Genomic DNA, 21,799 nt, shown 5'->3' with positions numbered 1-21,799 from the left:
AGATCTTACATTTAAGTCTTTAAGCCATTTTGAATTTGTTTTTGTATATGGAGTAAGGAGGTGGTCCAGCTTCATTTTCTTGCATGTGTCCGTCCAGGTTTCCCAACACCACTTATTGAACAGACTATCTTTACCCCATCGTACATTCTTGCTTCCATTGTCGTAGATTAGATGGGCATATAGGCATGGATTTATGTCTGGACTCTCTATTCTGTTCCATTGATCTATGTATCTATTTTTATGCCAGTACCATGTTGTTTTGATTACTGTAGCCTTGTAGTATAGTTTGAAATCAGGTATCGTTATACCTCCCACTTTGTTCTTATTTCTCAAGATTGCTGAGGCTATCCGGGGTCTTTTATGGTCCCATATAAATTTTAGGATTATATGTTCTATTTCTGTGAAAAACGTCGTTGGTAGTTTGATAGGAATTGCGTTGAATATGTATATTGCCTTAGGCAGTATGGACATTTTAATTATATTAATTCTTCCTATCCATGAACATGGAATGTGTTTCCATCTATTTATGTCTTCTTTCATTTCTTTCTTCAGTGTTGTATAATTTTCTGAGTACAGATCCTTTACATCTTTGGTTAGATTTATTCCCAGATATTTTATAGTCTTTGGAGCAATTGTAAATGGAATTGTTTTTTTAATTTCTCCTTCTGCTATTTTATCATTGGTATATACAAATGCAACTGATTTCCGAATATTAATTTTATATCCTGCTACTTTACTAAATTCATCTATCAGTTCTAATAGTTTCTTGGTGGAGTCTTTAGGGTTCTCTATATATAGTATCATATCATCTGCATATAATGATAATTTTACTTCCTCCTTACCAATTTGGATGCCTTTTATTTCTTTCTCTTGTCTGATTGCTGTGGCTAGAACTTCCAGCACTATGTTGAATAGAAGTGGAGAAAGTGGGCAACCTTGTCTTGTTCCTGATCTTAGGGGGAATGGTTTTAGCTTTTCCCCATTGAGTATGATGTTAGCTGTGGGTTTGTCATATATGGCCTTTATTATGTTAAGATATGATCCCTCTATTCCCACTTTCTTAAGGGTTTTTATCATAAAAGGTTGCTGTATTTTATCAAATGCTTTTTCTGCATCTATTGATATGATCATGTGATTTTTATTTTTCATTTTGTTAATGTGGTGTATCACATTAATTGATTTGCGGATGTTGAACCACCCCTGCATACCAGGGATGAATCCCACTTGATCATGGTGTATGATCTTTTTAATGTATTGCTGAATTCTGTTTGCTAATAATTTGTTGAGAATTTTTGCATCTATGTTCATTAGAGATATCGGCCTGTAGTTTTCTTTCTTTGTGGTGTCTTTGTCTGCTTTTGGGATCAGGGTGATAGTGGCTTCGTAAAAAGTGTTTGGGAGTCTTCCTTCCTTCTGGATTTTTTGGAAGAGCTTGAGGAGAATAGGTGATAATTCTTTTTTGAACGTTTTGAAAAATTCACCTGTAAAGCCATCTGGTCCAGGGCTTTTGTTTGTTGGGAGATTATTGATTACTGATTCAATTTCCCTGGTGGTAATCAGACTGTTCAGGCTTTCTGTTTCTTCTTGAGTTAGCTTTGGAAGGTTGTGCGCCTCTAGAAAATTGTCCATTTCTTCAAGGTTGTCAAATTTGTTGGCATATAGTTGCTCATAGTAATTTCTTACAATTTTTTGTATTTCTGTGGTGTCTGTTGTCACTTCTCCTCTTTCATTTCTGATTTTATTAATTTGGGTCCTCTCTCTCCTTTTTTTAATGAGTCTGGCTAAAGGTTTGTCAATTTTGTTTATCTTCTCTAAGAACCAACTCTTGGATTCATTGATCTTTTGTATTGTTTTTCTGGTTTCTATTTCATTTATTTCTGCTCTGATCCTTATTATCTCCTTCCTTGTGCTCCCTTTGGGTTTATTTTGCTGTTCTTTTTCCAGATCCCTTAAGTGTGAAGATAAACTGTCAATTAGTGATGTTTCTTGTTTCTTTAGGTAGGCCTGCAGTGCTATGAACTTCCCTCTTAGGACTGCTTTCGCAGCATCCCATAGATTTTGGGTCGTCGTGTTCTCATTCTCATTTGTCTCAAGATATCTTTTGATTTCTTCTTTGATCTGCTGCTTGACCCATTCATTATTTAGCAACATGTTATTCAGCCTCCATGAATTGGTGTATCTTCCTGGTTTTTTTCCCCTGTAGTTCATTTCTAATTTCATAGCACTGTGGTCAGAGAAGACAATTGGTATGATTTCAATTTTCTTAAATTTATCGAGGCTTGTCTTGTGTCCTAACATATGATCTATTTTAGAAAATGTTCCATGAGCACTTGAGAAGAACGTGTATTCTGCAGCATTGGGGTGAAATGCTCTGAAAATATCAATTAAGTCCAACTGCTCCAAAGTATCATTTAAGGCTGTTGTTTCCATATTGATTTTCTGTCTGGAGGACCTGTCCCTTGTTGTCAGAGGTGTGTTGAAGTCCCCTACTATGATAGTGTTGCTGTTGATCTCTGTCTTTATGTCCATCAGTACCTGTTTTATATATTTAGGTGCTCCTATGTTAGGTGCATAGATGTTTACTAGGGTTATGTCCTCTTGTCGGATTGATCCCTTTATTATTATATAGTGCCCATCTTTGTCTTTTAATATTTTTTTCATTTTAAAGTCTATTTTGTCAGATATAAGTATTGCAACTCCAGCTTTTTTTTTGCTTCCATTTGCATGAAATATGTTACTCCAACCCTTCACTTTCAGCCTGTGTGTGTCTTTTGATCTGAAATGAGTCTCTTGTATACAGCATATACAAGGGTCTTGTTTCCTTATCCACTCAGCCACCCTATGTCTCTTGATTGGAGCATTTAATCCATTTACATTTAAAGTGATTATTGATAGGTACATAGTTATTGCCATTTTTAGATTTGTAGTAAATTGTTTTCATCTTTCTTCTATTTACAGAAGTCCTTTTAGTATTTCTTGCAATGCTGGCTTGGTTGTCATAAATTCTTTCAGTTTGTTCTTTTCTGGGAAGCTCTTTATCTCTCCATCAACTTTAAATGATAGCCTTGCTGGATAAAGCAATCTAGGTTGTAGGCCTTTGTGTTTCATCACTTTGAGTATCTCCTGCCACTCCCTCCTTGCCTTCAATGTTTCTGTAGAAAAGTCATTTGATAGTCTTATGGGAGTTCCCTTGTATGTAACCTTCTGCCTTTCTCTTGCTGCTTTCAAGATTCTCTCTTTGTCTTTAAGCTTTGCCATTTTAACTATAATGTGTCTTGGTGTGGGCCTGTTTGGGTTTATCCTGGTTGGAACTCTCTGCACTTCCTGGGCTTGTATGTTGGTTTCCTTCATCAGGTTAGGGAAGTTTTCTGACATTATTACCTCAAATATGTTCTCAATCCCTTGCTTCTTCTCTTCGCCTTCTGGTATTCCTATGATGCGCATGTTGTTGCGCTTGATGTTATCCCAGAGGTCTCTTAACCCATCTTCATTGTTTTTTATTCTTTTTTCTTTCTGTTGTTCAGTTTGAGTGATCTCTGCTAACTTGTCTTCTAAGTCGCTGATTCGATCCTCTGCTTCATCTAACCTGCTGGTCATTCCTTCAAGTGAGTTCTTAATTTCGGTAATTGTGTTTTTTAGTTCTAGCTGGTTGTTCGTTAAGATTTCTACATCCTTTTTTAGCTCTAACTGGTTGTTCTTTATGATTTCTATATCCTTCTTTATGTCTTCTCTAAGCTCCTTAAACATTCTTATCACCAGTGTTCTGAACTCTGTCTCTGACATGTTGGTTACCTCTGCTTCATTTGGTTCCAGTTGTGGAGGTTTCTTCTGTTCTTTTATTTGGGACATGTTTCTTTGTCTCCCCATTCTGACTGACTCTCTGTGTTTGCTTTGATGTATTAGGAAGATCCCCTAGAGCTCTTAGTTCTTGCTGGGTTATCTTATGTAGTATGTGTCTTTTATATTTGACTTGGACTACTTCGTTCTTCTCTGCATGTGTTCCACAGGAGGCTCGTGTGTTTAGTATATCGTCCTGTTCAAGAAGAACTTTGATTGCTTTTTGCTTGTGAGTAGGTGGGCTTAACTCCTAGGCCGTCTAGTTGTGAAACTTGGCTCTGCTCACCACAGGGTGTTCTGCTGGGTGAGGGTTGGCCACTTAAATGAGGTTTGGCCTCTATGGGCTCTTGTGCCTTCAGAGAATTCCCTCTGGGTGTGTGACTTGTAGGTCAAACTCGGTAGTACTCTGGTTTGGTCCAGAGTTGGCTTCTGGAAAATGTTGAATCTTGTGCCTCTTAAGCTGGGCCCTGGTAGGGCAGTTTCAGCACAAATCAAGTTACCAAGTACAACAACAACAACAACAAAGAAAACAAATCAAGTACATTCACAAATAAAATACAACCGACAATCCCCCCTCAACATAGGCAAAGATATCAAAGCAATAATGACAGAACAAAGCAAATCACTACAAGCAGAAAAAAAAAAAAAAAAAAAAAAAAGGAAGTACCAAGCAAAGCAAAACAGAAAGCAGAACCAGTCTTGGCTTAAGCCCACCAGGTAATCTCCAGGTTGTCCTCTGCTGTGCCAAAGAGTTCCCTGCCTATTGCGCAGGCAGCGCTGGTCACCTGGTGCCCAGAGTGAATTTGGGAGTGTAGATTTAAATGCGAGGGGCTGAGGGGTCTGGATGACAGTTTTCAGAGAGACCATGCAGTTTCTGTCCTTTCCTGCACAAATGCACGCTGAGAGTAGCTCCACCAGCCCTGTGGTCAGTATTCCTGAGTCTTAGGGCCCTCCTTCCATGGGTGACTTGTAGGTCAAACCCGGTAGTACTCTGGTTTGGTCCAGAGTTGGCTTCTGGATATGTTGAATCTTGTGCCTCTTAATCTGGGCCCTGGTAGGGCAGTTTCAGCACAAATAAAGTTACCAAGTACAACAACAACAATAACAAGGAAAACAAATCAAGTACATTCGCATGTAAAATACAACCGACAATCCCCACTCAACATAGGCAAAGATATCAAAGAAATAAAGACAGAACAAAGCAAATCACAACAAGCAAGGAAAAGAAAAAAAAAGAAGAGAAAGAAAGAAAAAAAAGAAAAAGAAAAGAAAGGAAAAAAGAGAAGAACAAAGCAAAACAACACAAAACAAAACAAAAACAAAAGCAAAAAAACAAAAAAGCAAAACAAAACAAACAAACAAACAAAAAAAAAAAAAAATCACCAAGCAAAGCAAAACAGAAAGCAGCACCAGTCTTGGCTTAAGCCCACCAGGTAATCTCCGGGTTGTCCTCCGCTGTGCCAAAGAGTTCCCTGCCTAGTGCACAGGCAGCGCTAGTCACCTGGTGCCCAGAGTGAATTTGGGAGTGTAGATTTAAATGCGAGGGGCTGAGGGATCTGGATGACAGTTTTCAGAGAGACCATGCAGTTTCTGTTCTTTCCTGCACAAATGCACACTGAGAGTAGCTCCACCAGCCCTGTGCCCAGTACTCCTGAGTCTTAGGGCCCTCCTTCCGTGGGTGACTTGTAGGTCAAACCCGGTAGTACTCTGGTTTGGTCCAGAGTTGGCTTCTGGATATGTTGAATCTTGTGCCTCTTAAGCTGGGCCCTGGTAGGGCAGTTTCAGCACAAATAAAGTTAGCAAGTACAACAACAACAACAACAACAAAGAAAACAAATCAAGTACATTCACAAATAAAATACAACCGACAATCCCCACTCTACATAGGCAAAGATATCAAAGAAATAAAGACAGAACAAAGCAAATCACAACAAGCAGAAAAAAGAAAAAAAAAAGAAGAGAAAGAAAGAAAAAAAAAATAAAATAAAATAAAATAAAAATAAAAAATAAAAAATAAAAATAAAAAAATAAATAAAAATAAAGACCACCAAGCAAAGCAAAACAGAAAGCAGCACCAGTCTTGGCTTAAGCCCACCAGGTGATCTCCAGGTTGTCCTCTGCTGTGCCAAAGAGTTCCCTGCCTAGTGCGCAGGCATCGCTAGTCACCTGGTGCCCAGAGTGAATTTGGGAGTGTAGATTTAAATGCGAGGGGCTGAGGGGTCTGGATGACAGTTTTCAGAGAGACCATGCAGTTTCTGTCCTTTCCTGCACAAATGCACGCTGAGAGTAGCTCCAACAGCCCTGTGCCCAGTACTCCTGAGTCTTAGGGCCCTCCTTCCAAGGATGAGTGGGAGGGGGCGGGCGGGAGATCTCTAAACTGCTGAAAGCCGGGAGCTGCGACTGCCGCTTACTGCTGAACTCAGGGATTGCTTCCGCGGTTGCCCTTGCCCCGCCGCAGGCCAGCCAGAAAGGGTGGGGCCTGGGGATGGAGGGGTCTCCTCCCTCCCAGGCCAGCCACTCACACTCCTCCCGCAGGCCTGAAAAGGTGGTGGCTGGGGGTGTGGGAGTCTCCTCTCTCCTCGTCCAGCGAAAATCCCCTCCTCCCAGCCTCTTCCGATGGTCAGAGCCGGCTGCCAATCTTCCCAGCGCCTGAGCGCAGACGCCTCTCTGTAATCTGACACTGTTTCTCAGTTAGGGGTAGTTTGAGTCTCTGGAAGGGCGGGGGGAGGATTCGAAAAGCGCGGTGAGGGGCCCAGGTGTGGCGTCTCAGTTCTTTGTCTGCCCTAGGGCCCACGAGCTGCCCGCCCCGGCGGGAGCGATCAACTGTGGGACGCAGGGAAAGAGCTCACCTCCTGGACCCTACGCTCTCCGCCACACCCTGGGCTCCCGTGGGACTCTAGAGCCCCGGGTGCTGCCCTCCACTTTTTCTGTGAGCACGCTCCTCCCCCCCGCTCGCCCACCTAGTGCACCTCAAAGCAAACTTTCCACGAGCCTCCGTCCGACCTGGGAGCCGCGCAGCAACGCTGCACGGCCTGTGCTCCGCTTCCAGGAGTCTGCGTTCCGTAGTCCCGGCGCCGCCGGCCTCGGCTCCGCGTGGGTGGGGGTGGGGGGGCGCGCTTCCACTTCGCTGTCCCGCCTCCTCCCCTGCTTGTAATCCGCGCACACCTTCAGGCAAATTCCTCCACGAGTCTCCCCGCTGTTCTGCGTGTTCTATATCTCCCTGTGTCTTTAGAGCTGCAGTTTACCGCCAGCCGCCGCCGCCGGCTTGATTCCACCGCGCGACCGCGCGTTTCCTCTCCGCTCCCTTCTTTCTTCCCCTGCTCGCCCAATTTTTTTTCATTCAAAATTTAACAAAAATGAAATATAATAGTTGTTTAGTGCAAACATTTTATGCCTAATTAAAGTCCTAAAACATCAGCAACTTTTTACTCATCTTCAGTAACTGTATGTTAAAATTGTTCTGGAAATTTGTTTTCTGCTTAGAATTTTTGGGGATTTTAAGTCTTTGTTGAGTTATTGGTCTGGTAAATATTTTAACTCTCAATGAAAAAATGCTGGTGGAATAGAAGTCCTAACTCCTCCGTTTGTCATTCTGAATACTTATAAACATGTTACAGTATCTAGCTGTAGATGTCTTCCAAGCAGCAGGAACAAGGCCTCTATAAGCAGATCACAGAACACAAAAATTATAATGAAAGTAATAATATTCATTGAGCTCTCACTACATTCCAGGCATTCTTCTTATCAAGTTATATATATTAATTCATATAATCTCTACAATAACTATATAAGGATAGGACTGTTATTATCATATTTTACAGGTTAGGAAACTGAGGTACAGAGAGATTAAACAATGTGATCAAGTCCCATGGTTATTAGTGGCAAAGCCACATACAAACCAAGTGGTATAGCTCCAGAGTACATGTTCTTAACCATCACAACATATCATATTGGTGATCGAGAGAGAATTTGTGAGGAAATTACCCAGAATGCAACAAAGGTACATTAAGAAATAAAAACATGAAAGAAAGAGACAAGGAGTCATTCCAGAGGGAGAGACTCGAGTATGGGAGAAGAGGCTGAGAATCTGAATCCTCAGTTTAACAAAAAGTTTCAGGCAGGATTTAAAAAATAACATTCATGTCTGGACACATCATAATAAGAGAGCAGAAGACCAAGACGGAGATAAAAATACTAAAAACCAATGCTGCAAAGTCTTGAGCTATCTTTAACCTTTCCCTCTGTCTTATCTTTAACTATGTAGCGCATTCATTAAGAGCAGAGACTCAGGAACTAAGCCTTTCTTAGCTTCTGTCTTCAGTTTCTTCATCCATAAAATGGAGATAATAGTAGCTTCATCCTGTTGTTATTATGAGGAGTAAATGAGTTAACCCATTAAAATGCTGGGCCGCACAGTCTGTAAATGTAAACACTTATTAATGCGTGAAGCACGATAGGCTCTAAGGAGGAAAGGTGGAAGTAGGGAAAAACTTGAACTGATGGGTGAGCAACAAGTAGCAGGCAGTTGGCTAGACTACAGGTCACAAAATGGACTTCACTGGAACGCGATATGGAAAGGACTGTTCATGAAACACCTTCACACGAGCATTATTACATTATTACCACCATCAGTAACTGCTTCTTCAGATATAAAAATCAGAAGTCTATATTATTAAGTGATTAGAGAAAACGCATAAATTCTTTCATACTACAGAGGAAATATAGGCAATATTCCTAGTCATGTTTTACCTGAAAACGGGTCTGGGGCACAAGGTAGAATACAATGAATTTGATAACTTTCATGAGAGATAAATTTACTGTCATGTTGAATGGATTTAAATCATAGGTCTTTCTTCTCTTGGTTTTCAGAATGACATTCCAAACAAATTAGAAATGAAACTTCGCCGTGCAACTGTTCTTGAGGACTCTTACAGGAGAATCATGGGTGTCAAGAGAGCAGACTTTCTCAAGGCTCGACTGTGGATTGAGTTTGATGGTGAAAAGGGATTAGATTATGGAGGAGTCGCCAGAGAATGGTTCTTCCTGATCTCAAAGGAGATGTTTAACCCTTACTATGGGTTGTTTGAATATTCTGCTACGTAAGTACCTTTACAATGACTACAGAGAGAGAAAAAAAATCACTGTTTTGAAAGTAACAGAGTTGTGTGATGCAAGAAAAATGTATGTTATTCATACAATGCACCAGAAAAGCAAGAGTATAACTAATGTTGTTTCAAAATAACTTTTTTTTAATTGTGGTAAAATATATCTAACATAAAATTTACCATTTTAACCATTTTAAAGTGAGTGTACAGTTCAGTAGAATTAAGTACTTTCACATTGTGCAACCGTCACCACCACCCATCTCCAGAACTCTTCCATCATCCTAAACTGAAACTCTGTACCCATTAAACATAACTCTTTCAATCCCTAGCAACAACCATTCTACTTTCGATCTCTATGAATTTGACTACCCTACGTACCTCACATACGCTAGGTACCTCACATATGTGGAATCATACAGTATTGTCCTTTTGTGACTGACTTAATTCATTAGCATAATGTCCTCAAGGTTCATCCATGTCATAGCATGCATCAGAAGTTCCTTCTTTTTTTTTTTAATTTTCATTGGGAATAATGGGGAACAGTGTGCTCCTCCAGGGCCCATCAGGTCCAAGTCGTTGTCCTTCAATCTAGTTGTGGAGGGCGCAGCTCAACTCCAAGTCCAGTCACTGTTTTCAATCTTTAGTTGCAGAGGGTGCAGCTCACCATCCCATGCAGGAATTGAACTGGCAACCTTGTTGTTGAGCGCTCACACGGCTAACCAACCGAGCCATCCAGCCGCCCCCAGAAGTTCCTTCTTTTTGAAGGCTGAATAATATCCCATTATGTGTATATACCACATTTTGTTTTTCCATTCATTTTTCAATGAACGTTTGGGTTGTTTCTACCGTTTGACAGAAATCACTGTTTTTAAAACCATTCAATCTAGTGGTTTTATATGGTTCTAATGGAAGTAAAGAATGCAAAAAGAGGGAGATAATTTATAATTATTTGTCATATTAAAATTTTTATATGAAATTTAGAGAGGAGCATTTAAATGTGGTTGTCTTTACAGGGATAATTATACCCTACAGATAAATCCAAACTCTGGATTGTGTAATGAAGATCACCTCTCCTACTTCAAATTTATTGGCCGGGTAGCTGGAATGGCAGTTTATCATGGCAAACTCCTGGATGGTTAGTATTAAGCTTAAAACTTTTTTATATTAAATATAATTATATTATAATGTAATTATATGTGTAATTCTATATAATTATATAATGTAATTATAATTATCTGAATTCTTTCACTTGGTAATCATTTTAAATACATTTGTTTTTTTGCAAGGTTTTTTCATCCGCCCATTTTACAAGATGATGCTACACAAACCAATAACTCTTCATGATATGGAATCAGTGGTATGTGTTTCTCACTTATGATATAGACAGACTATTTAACAGGCAACTGAATGTTTTAATGACTCTTTTATTTAAAGAATTAGCTTTTAATGATGAAGAAATTAATAAATTATAATGTTCCAAAATACAAATGAACGTTTTCCCTCAACATTTTATTATGAAAAATTTCTAACATATAATAAAATTTAAAAATTGTTACTATGGACATATGTATATCCACCACCCAGATCCCACAGTAGGCTTTTTAATCTGTACTTACTTGATCACGTACTTGTTCACCTGTCCACCCCTCTGTCCATCAAAACATTTTATTTTTTGATGCATTTCAAAGAAAGTTGTAGATATCAGTAAACTTCTCCCTAAATACTTCAGCATGCTATACAACATTTTTATGTATTTCTTGCATCAATATTTGAATTGTGATCTTTAATGATGTACAGCATGTTTTCAAAATAGTAGTTCAAAGACAAGCCTTGAGATTAGGCCACGGCAAAGAAACAGATATACAAGGATTAAATCTGTGATTATAACCTATGCTGAGTATCCTCAAACTTAGATTCCAAGATCTCTTCCTTGGTTCCAAGTTCATTTTTTTTATGCCCTTTCTTGTGACGTGCAATCAGTGTGAATAGTATAATTCTTTATAAATCATAAGATTGAGGTTATTTGAGTTGGTTGGTTGAGATTCTGTGTTTGAGATTTTTCTCTAACTTGGGCCAGGTAAATAACAGTTTCTTCATAGCTATTTCAACATTTCGCACACAGTCTTATAGGCCATATGAGAAAGGTGCTAGGTGCTCCTGGGTATCTATGGAAGTTAGGATTCATCTGAAAACTGCTTTATTGACCTTTAACTGGATAATAAAATCTGTACCTCTACTGCTTCCACACAGAGATAGATTTTTAAACTTTTAAGCAGATACCACTCTATTGATTTATGCATTTTTACTCTCACATTTACTAGTCACCCATCTTTTTTTATAATACTTTTGTTTGTATGAAAAAAATGTTCAATGAATTTTTCATCTTTTGTCCAATTATTCAGACCCTCAACATACTTTCTTTGCAGATTCAGGTATCTTCTTTTTATACACAATTTTTAAATATGCAATTTTTTTCCCGTCTAGGATAGTGAATATTACAATTCATTAAGATGGATTCTTGAAAATGATCCAACAGAGTTGGACCTTAGGTTTGTCATAGATGAAGAACTTTTTGGGCAGGTTTGTAAATTTTGATTAATTAAAATGGTACATAAATTGTGAAACAAATGTTATAACTTAAATTTAGATGTGAAATTATGCATATACTCAACATACTTCTGTGCTCTATTTTAAAATTTATTTTCCATTAACAAAAGCTGTCTCAGCAAGAATTTCTTCTTTCTTTGACATTTGACTTAGTTCATATTTATTTTAGTAAAACTAATATTTTAAGTTTTCTTAGCTTTTGAATGGATTTAATTTAAAACACCAGGTTTCTGGTATAACTATAATATGTACACTTTATTTTTTTCACTAAAATAACATATCAAGGTATCATGCTTAATTTTAGACACATCAACATGAGTTGAAAATTGGTGGATCGGAAATAGTTGTCACCAATAAGAACAAAAAGGAATATATTTAGTAAGTATTTTGTTAGTCACTATTTTACCGTATTTAGTAAATACTTTACTGGAAATAGTTTTGTACTTCTTTCTGCGAAGACTGTACCTTCTTTCTCTTTCCCCAAAGCCAGAGTCTCAATGTTCTTTTTCTTTTCTTAAAACAATGCCCTATTACCACTCATATTTAATTTTTCCCTTGGGTTCAGCTAGCCTTTATTTTTTTGTTTCTAACCATAATCAATATAGCTTAAGATTTTTTTCTTGGTTCAAGTGAAAAAGATGAAATGTTTTGTTTCTTTTAGTCTTGTAATACAATGGCGATTTGTGAACCGAATCCAGAAGCAAATGGCTGCTTTTAAAGAGGTACTCATGTCTCATTTGCTCTTCTGTAATTTCAAAGTACAATACATAAGTTTTCAATATTAGGCTTTATCACATCAGTGAAAAATTAGTATGTGACATGCTTTTCAAAACGATTTAAAATATATTTTTATATTAAGAAAATATTAAATGAATACATATTCACTGTTAGAATTCAGTCACTGAACAATAATGAATGCCAACTATAATTTTATATATATGTGTGTATATATATATATGTATGTATGTACTTACAAGAAGCGGAGTACAGCATTAGGAATAGAGAGAGCGGAAATGTAATGGCTCTGTGCGATGTCAGAGGAATAGTGGATGTGGGGAGGGAGGTTCACACAGTGTGAAGGATATAAATGATAAACGTCTAAGTATTACTTTGTCTTGTGTACCTGAAACTAATAAAAATAAATAAATAAATAAATAAATAAAGTTAAAAATAATTGCAAAAAAAGGAAAAAAGAAGTCCATGCAATAAACCTTGATGGTCGCCCTTCACACCTATCACTGCCCCTCACCTTTCCCCAGTCTCACACCCCTTACTTTAAGTAACATTAGGTGAACAAAGGAACCAGTGCTATAGGGATAGTGGAATATACCATTTATTTCTTTTCCTAAATAGGATCACACTACACATGTTGGTTTGTGACTTGCTTTCTTCTCTTGTCAGATATTTATTAGAGATCCTTACATGCCAAGATATGTAGCTGCCTTTCTTTGTCTGTATTTTATTCATAATATGAATTCATAAGTTATTTAACCTTCCCCAATTGGTGGACATTTAGGCTATTCCCAGAGCACTCATTTCTTAAGCTAACTTAAAATCTTCTGTGAAATATTTATCACATACTTTTTCATTTATTCAGTATTGAACACTGATTATGTCTCTGGTGCTATATAAGGCAAAAGACATAGGTCTTACTCTCAAGGAGCAGAAAAATCTAAAAAGTAAAACGGACAGAGGCAAGCCTGAAGTACTAGGGAAGCACAGAAGAGAGGAAGAAACCAGAGCAGAGAGAGTTGAAGAAGGGGCAAGGAAGGACGAGAGGGATTGGCAGGTCCAAGCAGAGGGAGCAGCATGTGTGAAGTCTAGCAATATGACAGACAGACTGTGCACAGGTTAGAAGAAATGCAAGCAATTCCTGTACTGGATAAGAGCATGCAAGAGGTAAAGCTAAGCCTGGAAAGTTGACCAAAACCAGAATGTGGAGGGCCTGTTTGTTAGAGTTTTCTCAGAAGTCCACTGAGGGGAAGAAAGGTAGCATTAAAGGCTATTAAACAATAAAACATCAGGATTCAATTTACATTTTAGTCAGATCATTCTGGAAGTGATATGCAGTGAATTAGAGGAGGGCAAGACTAGCAGGAGAGGCTAGTTGGGAAAATGTTACAGTAATCCAGGTGAAGAATGGTAAAGACAGAACGAAGATAGTGGTGCTGGGAGGAGAGCTGTGTGCACATTTTAGTGGTATTCAGGAGGGAGATCCACAGCATAGGGTTATTTAAAGGATAGGTATTTGGGATGCTAGTATACATTTGGGAATCATCTGTGGATATGTAGTGGAGGTATGGATTAGGTAAGATGAAAAATTCGAAAGAACAAGAATGTGAAAGTGGACCTTCTTGGCCATACATAATGGCCATACATAGAGACCTGGGAACCCCAACATTTAAGGGATGGACAGTAAAAAGGAAACTTCAGAGGAAATTAGCAAAGGCAGACAGAGACATAAGAGAAAACTCATCAACAGAAAAGTTACAAGAATAAAGGTGTTTTCAACAATACCATACTGCAGAAAGGTCAAATGAGACATGAGACTGGAAAGTGTTTATCAGATTTAGCCTCAAAGTTGTTTTTTACTTTTCCTGGGATATTTTCAGTGAAGCAGTGGCATTGAGGTCAGATTGCAGTGGGTTGAGGGAGAGACAGGAGGTGAGCAAGTAGATTGCATAACGTTTAACACTGTCAAGAACTGGGCTGTGAAGAGAAGAAAGACGTGTTTGCTCTTTAGTTTTTAAGGTAGATATGGCTGGAACAAATTTAAATGCATAAAGAGTGAGCTAATAAAGAGAAGGAGATTTAGTGACATGACCTCCTTGAGGAAGCAGATGAAGCACAGAAAGGAAGTGGTACCTCTCTCTACTGCAATGGGATGGAGGCCATGATGGATGTTGGTGCTGGATGGTACATGGGGAAGCGGAAGGTTGAGTGAATTCCATCCTGCTTGGTCACCTCTATTTTCTCTCTCAAATAGAATTTATCTGCTATAAAGAAGAGGTGACATGGACAAGGGGGAGGCTTGCAAAATACGGGGAAGTTTTAAAATTGCCACTTTGAGGAATCAATGAGAAAACAGACTATAGACATATATATTTTCTTGCCAATATTGAATCTCAGTTGAGTGTAGAGCCCACGAATGTGTATGGTAGGAATCTATGTGGATGTGGAATTTTGCTAATAGCACCCAGGAGCTAACGTAAAGGATTATCCATTGACCCTGCTAACCAGGTTTTTAAATGCATTCTTTCTTTTAGGGATTTTTTGAACTAATACCACAGGATCTCATCAAAATTTTTGATGAAAATGAACTAGAGGTAAGAAACATTATTTTTATGTTAAAACGGGACTTTTGTACTTGTTTTTCTTGTCTACAGTTTGACATTTCTTATTACATAGCTTCTTATGTGCGGATTGGGAGATGTCGATGTGAACGATTGGAGAGAACACACCAAGTACAAAAATGGCTACAATGTCAATCATCAAGTCATCCAGTGGTTTTGGAAGGTAATTGAAAGCTTCTATTTTCACGAATTACTTTTGATAGATTCAATCCTATTTAACTATACTCGTTAACTTCTCTTATAAATGAGACAAAATATAGCCCAGTAAAAATTATCTTTGATTTTGTATTGTATTCATATACCTTCTGGGTATGGCCCCAACCCCACACACATTTATAGATTAGTAAGTAAAATGTTCAGAATGTAGTCAATGGCAGTGATAGCTGAGATAGGCACTTAGTTCCTTACTAAAGTACAGACTCTTCAAGAGAACTTTTAATAACCTGCTGTGTATTCTCTAGATCGCCTACATGGCTCCTTTAAATGTTATTTTCAATCTTATAGAGAAATGTATATGCCACCTAACAATATCAATAAATATAATTTCTTTAAAAGCCATAAATCATATCTAAGAAGACATTTTTTTGTTACTTCATTAGGCTATAATTCCATTCTAAAGAGTTACCATGTAGCCATGGAAATGAAGTTTTCAAGAACTTTGTAAATTACCCATAAACATTTGAAAGAAACATGCAAATTTAAAAAGTGATCATTAATGCTCTAACCACATTCTAATAGCATATTTTTCAGCATATTTTTATTACCTTTTTTTCCAATGATAATTCCAAAAACATTATGTTTTGATCTTATTCAGGCTGTTTTAATGATGGATTCAGAAAAAAGAATAAGATTACTTCAGTTTGTCACTGGCACATCTCGCGTGCCTATGAATGGATTTGCTGAACTATATGGTAAGCATTTTCCATACATATTAAAAAATGGAGTGATACCAGTTGTCTTTTCCATGGCTGCTGAGTCTTCAAGCCTCTATCATTTATATAGACATTTAGCTTAATAAAAAATAAGTAAGATTTTTAAATGATATAATTAGATACAGTACAGTAGGTCAAAATATATAGGTCCAAAATATATGGACACCCTATAATCAGATAGCAAAGGAGAAAACAGGAAACATGAAATCACTTGGGTTACTTTCCGTTCTTGAATTTTATTTTTTTATTGCAAATATAACATACAATATTATATTAGCTTCAGGTGTACACCATAGTTATTCAACATTTTTATTCCTAAAGAAGTGATCACCATGATAAGCCTAGCAACCATCTGACACCATACCACTGTATCACAATATTATTGACTGTATTCCCCATGCTGTACATTACATCCCCCTGACTTATTTGAAGCCATTCTTGAATTTTTAAATTCCGCATTCCATTACAGAAAAAGCATTGCCTGAAGTGAGAGAGTTTAGAGAAGCATGTAAAGTTCCACATAATGTCAACAAGTATACAACAAACAACAGAATATCATAGTAGAATACATATGCGGAAATACTGGACTAAGCGAAGTTAAATATATTTCTTTGGGACTTGTTCAGAACCTTTATTATGGGGGGGAAGCAGAGTTTTCAAAACTTATTTGATCATGTGTGTGTGTAAATCCTTGTGTGTGGAGGGTAGAGAATCTCATAAGGCTACTGTTTCTCAGTCTTGTGGGAAATGGCCGGACTGGGGGTCAGAACGCACATACCTCTTGCTATTCAGAATAGTTACTATTAATTAAGTGTTCCATCAAGTGAAATTCTGTATATCCTATCAAATTATTTTCTGGTCGATTTACCTCATAACACTAGAGGTGTGTTTTGAAAAAAAAATTCTATTTCTGATACAGATCACAGCAACGTGTCTCATGTTGCTGTCTCATGTCTGTTAACATATTGTTTATTGGAATGAGACTTACTTGCTTTTAAAGATACAAAGAGAACAAATCTTTCAGAGAAGGTGTAGCTAAGGTTGGCGCTTTACTCAGAGCAACAAAGATTAGAATTGTTCTGGGAACTAGAAGTCAGGGACTGCTGCCTGGGTAGCTGCTACGCTGAGTTTTTCAGGCAAATCGAAAACTGTTGCTGTCTGATGGGATTGCCAACCCCCTCTACCTCCTCCTCTTGTTGAGCTTTATTTATATTTGTTTGCAGAACTTGTCAAGCAGCTGCCACGTCTCCACCTAGAATAACCACTCTCAGTGAGAAGAATGAGAACAGGAGGTTGCCACTAACCAATGTGCTCTTTCCTTGCCTAATTATGTTTCTTAGCATTTATCTTTCTAGTGGTTTTGCCTGAATCCCTTTCCAGTCTCTTCTCTTATGCTTTAGCCAGTTCACAGAGAAAATCACTGCACGGCAAACACCTTTTTCCAGCTCTAGCTCCACTTGCCTCTTTTATGGATTCAGGCCTACAGCCATCCACTGATGTCACAAACTGTTTGGAATTTGGCGGAAATATCCCACACAAGAAACCAGAGTTGTTAGTGTTAGAATATTCAAATTCTTATGTATTTCTAAAGAGAAGTAAAAATTACTTCAAAATGTTAATATTACAATGCAGTATTATCTAGCCAATAAAATGTATATTAAATTTATATCGATTGACTTAGAGGGAGATTTCCTGATGGTTAATTTAGGTGAGAAAATCAAAAGGCAAGGAAATTGATATGATTTCATATTATAAAAAACAAATAGTGACAAAAGTATTGAAATCTTAACTGTGAACATAATTGTGCTGGGTGTTGTGTGATAAGTTTAATGCATATATTTATATATAATAATAAGACATGAAGAAAAGTATAGGTGGTTTACACATTGGGTTGGCAGCATTAATTACCTGGGCAATTGGAGGACGTTGAGAATTGGAAAAGAAAGAGCTAAGTGAAAAACACCAAAGGAAAAAAAGAGTTTCTAAAAAAATGTCCATAATTAAAGAAAAACATAGCATGTACAATAGGATCACATGCACATAAAATTCTGTGTATACACACATGCACAAAAACATTCATGAAAGGATGTTAACTCAGATTTATTAGTGGAATTTTGAGGTAATTATATATCCTTTATTGTATATTTATTGTTTCAATTTTGTGCAGTAAGATCTGATCAGAAAAAAATGAGGCTTTTTTCAGTGGGACTCAAAAAAAGAAGAAAAAGATCATTTTCTCTGTGTACCTATGAAGGAGGTGGTATAAGGACTTGCAGGGCTAGGAAACAGCAAAAGTACCTTGGGACATGTCACCTCGGGGACAGAGTGATATAGTGGTCACAAAGGAACAGATAGAAGAGGAGCCTTCCTTTCGTGACTGGACAAGAAAACCATCAAGCACAGGACAACCTTCACTTCTTTTGAGTTTAAAGAAACTAGATTAGTTCTCTGTATATGGTCTCCATTAGAAAAAATGAGTTGTGAAATGCCTAGAGTTTCTTGTAAAGAGTAAATGAAACTAAAGCAACTCTTCTTCCTTATAGGCTCAAATGGACCACAGTCATTTACAGTTGAACAGTGGGGTACCCCTGAAAAGCTGCCAAGAGCCCATACATGGTGAGCAGTTTCTTAGACCCTGAGAGAACAAGCTCTCAGAGCAAAGTTTAACAGTCGGTGTAGGTGCAGAAGGCCTACTCCTCTGTGCTGTGTCAGTGGCAGCTGTGACACAATCCAAGAACAGGTGTTTCTTAACCAGGTAGACTGGGCTTGACATCCAGGTAGTTGCACGTTGGAGAGGTCCATCTAAACTGTTGACCATATGTTGCCTCCATCACATAAATGATAGGCCATCCCAAGAGGGGCTAGAACTTTCCCTTTTGGAGGTTAAAATGGCAGTGGAACCCAGACATTTGGAGGTCAAGGTGGGGACGAGAGGTGTCTACCAAGAAGGCATGGGGAGAGTCCATACCTAGAGTCCAGTCCTGTATCTTCCCTCTCCCCCAGTGATAAAACATCATGAATAGCTGCGTTAAACTGTTTGTCATGGTGATACTTGCTTTGTCATAACCAGTTCCTTTCTGTTTTTCAGCTTTAATCGCTTGGACTTGCCACCCTATGAATCATTTGAAGAATTATGGGATAAACTTCAGATGGCAATTGAGAACACTCAGGGTTTTGATGGAGTTGATTAGATTACAGATAACAATTTACGGTGTTTTACTGCCACTTTTTTATAAGCAAAATTTTGACTTAAAGTTTTCCAGGGAACTATTAAAACTTAGCCATTGATTCTTCCCAAATATTGGAGAAAACCATATAAAAGCATTAGAAGAAACAGTAACGCAACTTGACCATTATTTCATCCACTTTAAAATAATGTGTTGCATTTACACAGTTGTTTCATTCTATCTTTAGAGTTCACATCCAGGACCTAAGTCCTCTGTGCCTGAAATAGTGAGTTGTGTCTTTAACAGTTACCTCTTTTGCAATATTTGCCAGGCAGTCCTTTTTTAAACTACTGAAATTATAACTGTGAATATTTGTGACAAGTGTCATGTGTGAAAAGTTTGATGCTTTTTGAGAAGGAAAACTGAAATTTGGAAAAGAATACTTTAATACTGAGTAAACTACACTATATTTAGTGCTGCCTGCATTTATTATTATTTTGTAGACCTGCCTAATGCACCTTACTGGCCAGAGTTTTGGATAAATTTTGGAAAGTGTGTTAACTATATTTTTAGTCAACTGACTCACTGGCAAAAAAAATTGTTTACTTCTTCATTTTAGAAATATTTGGTTTTTGTTAAAATGTGGTTTTACTAAACAAAGTGGTGTATAAGACATGTGAAGCAAATTCAGATTTGCAAAGGATGAAAAGTATTAACGCCATCCTCTTGTCTGTATAGCTTTATGGTTCATTGGTATAGTCATCACTCTCTCGTGTTTTAGTTTAAAGAATTCCTTCTTTCAATGTTAAACTAAAGCTCCACTAAGCAGTATTTCTAAATATGCCTTGAAGAACTTAGTTAAATGTATAGTACTTGCCTTTACTAGTCATTCTTCACACTTGCACAATTATGTAGTAACTATATGTTTACAGGGTTTATTATGTTTACACCTTAAGCTAATTTCTGTAGTGGCCTTTTTATATTTTTAGTATTTTACGTTAGTCAAAAAAACCAAATAATTAGCTAAAAAATAACCAAAGACTAGTTATAATGCATAATTTGTATTAAATTTATTACCATATTTCTTATGCTTTTAAAAATACTGTTTACTATGAAAATGATGTTTTTACTATGAATCCAAATCTCTTCAGCAAAATGCTACAGATAGAATCCTATTTTAATCAAATTGAAGTACATAAAAACCATGTATGTAGATCCCACAAAGATTTATTGAATGCTTGCTATACACATAGCACTGTGCTAGGCTCCGGGGGGAGAGTTGTCAGCTTCCAGACAGTCTAGTTCAGTTCTCATTCTCAAGGAACTTACAGGTGTGTAAATGAATTTGTAAACAATCAAAATAGGGGTGAGCAGAATAAGGCAAAAGGGAAAGTGTTCCAGTGTACCTGCCAAGATAAAGTGTGCCAAGACTGTATTTATGTTTCATACCTGTATTGGAATGGTTATATAGAAAATGTTCTTACAAACAGTTAAACCTATTTCTCAATATGGTATCTTGGTGATTTAGGAATAATTGTAAATAATTATATGTTATGAATCTTCTTAAATACATATATGTATATACACTCTGAGAGTTGTAAAAAGTGCTCTGGCTATTGGTTTAAGTTGGTTGGGATATAATATGATGGGTACCTGCCAGTACCTAGTAGAGATCTCAGATGTGACAGTAGCAAAACCACTTTCCAAACACCATGTCAACAGCTCAGCTTACGGAAGTGAACTCAGATCAGTGCACCTGTGTTTTATCTCCACCTGTGCTAACCAGCATTCAGGCAAGACCACCAGGTGTATTCCTAATTTTATCACTTACTGTTTAAACTGAAGCAACTTACTTAACCTCTCTGGGCTCCTATTTCTTCATCTGTCAAATAAGAATCACCATGACCCCTCTCATCATCATGTAAGATTGTTGTTCCAGAGAGGTGTTCTGTAAAGTATCATACAATCAAAAGATGCTTTGTGCTCACCATCAGATTTTGTCAAATCAGGTGTGGACAGTAACTACACTCCCAAAGAAAAATCTCATTATTTAAAAATAGAATGACTGCTAATAAATAAGGAAGCAGGAACATATCTGATACTGAATACACAGACATATATATATATATATATATATATATATATATATATACACACACATATATATATGGAGCTTACTATATATATATGTATATATATATATATATATACATATATATATATGGAGATTAGCTTATCTATACATGGAGCTTACCATCAGAATTCATTTTCTCCACATCAGCAAAGTAATTAAAACGGGCCAGTGCATGTTGGATTGTCCTCATTATGTAGAAAATGTGAAAATTATTTTTGTTGAAACGGGATTTTATCATGTGATTGTTTAAATATCACTTCTGTGGTATACCAAAGCATATATCAGAGCTTGAGAAAATAGAAAGCTTGCTTCTCATCTGACTGATATTATTTGGATGATCCCCATTTGGTGACTCAGATAAAACGGGTGTAAATGAGGCCAGACTTCCACCCACCAGCCCCCAGCCACAGACCATCTTCCACGCTGTCTCTCAGATGTGGGCTGACAGTCTGGAAGAAATCTGGATCAAGCAACACAGCCCCTCACCCCAGATAGAAAAGTATCTCAAATGTATTCTGGGGCTGGAAAGTAAGTAAGGTTGTTTTCTTAAAGGACATCATATTTTTCTAGAAATTATAAGCATATAATTTTAGCCTATATTTTCTCTGTAATCAAATTTTAACATAGACATAAAATTGTACTACAAATGCATTTCATCCTAACT

At 37.3% G+C, this 21,799-nt stretch overlaps 1 protein-coding gene across 5 annotated transcripts in view; it reads left to right on the top strand.

Moving 5' to 3' along the window:
* Positions 1 to 21,033, top strand: part of NEDD4 (NEDD4 E3 ubiquitin protein ligase) — a 118,961-nt gene extending 97,928 nt beyond the window's left edge. For 4 of the 5 annotated variants that reach the window (XM_081048329.1, XM_081048330.1, XM_081048326.1 and 1 more), the window contains 11 exons: positions 8,707 to 8,936; positions 9,956 to 10,077; positions 10,229 to 10,299; positions 11,427 to 11,522; positions 11,854 to 11,927; positions 12,211 to 12,271; positions 14,816 to 14,875; positions 14,958 to 15,065; positions 15,717 to 15,813; positions 18,378 to 18,450; positions 18,923 to 21,033. In XM_081048329.1, the coding sequence (XP_080904455.1) occupies positions 8,707 to 8,936; positions 9,956 to 10,077; positions 10,229 to 10,299; positions 11,427 to 11,522; positions 11,854 to 11,927; positions 12,211 to 12,271; positions 14,816 to 14,875; positions 14,958 to 15,065; positions 15,717 to 15,813; positions 18,378 to 18,450; positions 18,923 to 19,025 (1,095 nt within the window). In that variant the 3' untranslated portion in view covers positions 19,026 to 21,033. The remainder of the gene's footprint in view (positions 1 to 8,706; positions 8,937 to 9,955; positions 10,078 to 10,228; positions 10,300 to 11,426; positions 11,523 to 11,853; positions 11,928 to 12,210; positions 12,272 to 14,815; positions 14,876 to 14,957; positions 15,066 to 15,716; positions 15,814 to 18,377; positions 18,451 to 18,922) is intronic. The other variant, XM_081048327.1, reaches the window with a different exon arrangement.
* The last annotated feature ends 766 nt before the right edge of the window (positions 21,034 to 21,799 follow it).

Source organism: Rhinolophus hipposideros (genome assembly GCF_964194185.1).
Source record: "Rhinolophus hipposideros genome assembly, chromosome: 5".
Classification (NCBI taxonomy): Eukaryota; Metazoa; Chordata; class Mammalia; order Chiroptera; family Rhinolophidae; genus Rhinolophus; species Rhinolophus hipposideros.
Note: the sequence above shows the minus strand (reverse complement) of the source record. Positions and strands in the feature narration are given on the sequence as shown.